At 39.4% G+C, this 2,844-nt stretch overlaps 1 protein-coding gene across 1 annotated transcript; it reads right to left on the reverse strand.

Annotated features, from left to right (window-relative positions):
* Positions 1 to 104: 104 nt before the first annotated feature.
* Positions 105 to 1,411, reverse strand: LOC111865098 (nucleolin; the record flags this gene model as incomplete). Its single annotated transcript, XM_023852832.1, has 3 exons — positions 1,047 to 1,411; positions 656 to 815; positions 105 to 266 (listed from the first exon to the last, which is right to left on the reverse strand). Coding segments are annotated over exons 1-3 (687 nt in total), but the record flags the coding sequence as incomplete, so codon positions are not given.
* Positions 1,412 to 2,844: the final 1,433 nt, after the last annotated feature.

The following is a 2,844-nucleotide window of genomic DNA, read 5'->3' on the forward strand; positions in this document are numbered from 1 at the left end:
TAATCTTCTGTCTTCTTGCTATAGACCGTCATCGTCTCCTCCGTCATCGTTATCTCCTCGCTCCTGATCTCCAGTTTTGTCGTCGTTTCCCTCGTCGTCGTTACCATCTTATTCGTTAATGACACCCTCTGAATCCTGGTCTTAGATGCCTTTTCCTCTTCTTCGTAGTCATCTTCTATTTCCTCATCATCTCCTTCCACATCATCCACATAGCCTTCGTCCTCTTCATTGTCATCGTCATATCTTCTTCTGGTCATCATACTTTTCTTCAACATTCACGTTATGCGTCTAGTAATGATAGTCCTAATTTTCCAAATGGAATTCTGCTGCAAGAGATATTGAAAATTCACACCAGATATGACACTTATCTTCACATACGACTATTAACGCTGATTAAAACACACACACAGCACATAAAAATTTCACATAGAACTTCACTGATTTTATCACACTCTTAATGTTGATTTGAGGACGTCTCTTCTTCGTCTTCTTCATCTCCATCCGCCCTAGTGTCTGCTCCTTTCTCGACAACTCATTTTCTTCTTTGTCACAATATTCTGTCTTCTTTATATAGTTCGTCATCGTTGTTTCCCTCGTTGTTATCTCCTTCCTCGTTATCTACAGCTTCGTCGTCGTTTACTTTTGTCATCGTTACCATGTTATTTGTTATTGTCACCCTCTTATTCCTGGTCATAGATGCCATTTCCTCGTCCTCGTCATTGTCATTCTCTTCTTTGTAGTCGTCTTCTATTTCCTCATCGTCTCCTTCGACATCATCCACATAGGCTTTGTCCTCTTCATTGTCATCATCATATCTTCATCTGGTCATCATCTTACTTGTATTCAACATTCACATAGTGTGTCTAGTGATGATAGTCCTAATTTTCCAAATAGAATTCTGCTGCAAGAGATATTAAAAATTCACACAAGATTTGACACTTATTTTAACACACGACTATTAACGCTGATCAAAACACACACAGCACATAAAAAATTCACATAGAACTTCACTGATTTTATTACACTCTTAAAGTTGATTTCAGGACGTCTCTTCTTCATCTTCTTCGTCTCCGTCCGCCCTAATTTCTGTTCCTTCGACGACGACTCCTTTTTCTTCTTTGTCGTAATATTCTGTCTGCTTTATATAGTTCGTCGTTGTTGTTTCCCTCGTTGTTGCTACTTCCCTCGTCGTTATGTCCTCTCTCGTCATGTCCGGCTTCATCGTCGTTTCCCTCATCGCCATTACCATGTTATTCGTTATCGTCGCCCTCTTATTCCTGGTCATAGATGCATTTTCCTTGTCATCGTCTTTCTCTTCTTTATAGTCGTCTTCTATTTCCTCGTTGTCTCCTTCCACATCATGCACATAGGCTTTGTCCTCTTCATTGTCGTCATATCTTCTTCTGGTCATCATCATACTTTTCTTCAACATTCACGTAGTGCGTCTAGTGCTGATAGCCCTAATTTTCCAATTACAATTCTGCTGCCAGAGATATTAAAAATTCACACAAGATATGACACTTATTTTCACACACGACTATTAACGCTGATCAAAACACACACAGCACATAAAAAATTCACATAGAACTTCACTGATTTTATTACACTGTTAAAGTTGATTTCAGGACGTCTCTTCTTCATCTTCTTCGTCTTCTTCCGCCTTAATTTTTGTTCCTTCGACGACGACTCCTTTTTCTTCTTTGTCGTAATATTCTGTCAGCTTAATATAGTTTGTCGTCATTTCCCTCGTTGTTCCTACTTCCCTCGTCGTTATCTCCTCCCTCGTCATCTGCAACATCATCATCGTTTCCCTCGTCGTCGTTACCATGTTATTCGTTATCGTCGCCCTCGTATTCCTGGTCATAGATGCTTTTTCCTTGTCATCGCTGTTTTCTTCTTTGTAGTCGTCTTCTATTTCCTTGTTGTCTCCTTCCACATCATCCACATAGTCTTCGTCCTCTTCATTGTTGTCATATCTTCTTCTGGTCATCATCATACTTTTCTTCAACATTCACGTAGTGCGTCTAGTGATGATAGTCCTAATTTTCCAATTACATTTCTTCTGCAAGAGATATTAAAAATTAACACAAGAGATGACACTTATTTTCACACACGACTATTAACGCTGATTAAAACACACACAGCAGGTAAAAATTTCACATAGTACGTCACTGATTTTATCACACTCTTCAAGTTGATTTCAGGGTGTCTCTTCTTCGTGTCCATCTGCCCTAATTTCTGCTCATTCGACGACAACTCATTTTCTTCTTCGTCGTAATATTCTGTCTTTTTGCTGTAGTTCGTCGTCATTTCTCTCGTCGTTGTTACTTCCCTTGTTGTTATCTCCTGCCTCGTCATCTCCAGCATCATCATCGTTTCCTTCGTCGTTCCCATCTTATTCGTTATTGTCTCCCTCTTTTTCCTGGTCATAGATGCCTTTTCCTTTCCCTTGCCATCGTCGTTCTCTTCTTTATAGTCATCTTCCATTTCCTCGTCATCTCCTTCCACATCATCCACATAGGCTTCGTCCTCTTCATTGTCGTCATATATTCTTCTGGTCATCATTACTTTTCTTCAACATTCACGTAGTGCGTCTAGTGATGTTAGTCCTGATTTTCCAATTAGAATTCTGCTGCAAGAGATATTAGAAATTCACGCAATATATGACACCTGTTTTTACACACGAATATTAACGCTGATTAAAACAAACACAGCACATAAAAATTTCACATAGAACTTCACTGATTTTATCACACTCTTAATGTTGATTTGAGGACGTCTGTTCTTCGTCTTCTTCATCTCCGTTCGCCCTACTGTCTGATCCTTCGACGACAACTCATTTTC

This window comes from Cryptotermes secundus, unplaced genomic scaffold (assembly GCF_002891405.2).
Source record: "Cryptotermes secundus unplaced genomic scaffold, Csec_1.0 scaffold4458, whole genome shotgun sequence".
Taxonomy (NCBI): Eukaryota; Metazoa; Arthropoda; class Insecta; order Blattodea; family Kalotermitidae; genus Cryptotermes; species Cryptotermes secundus.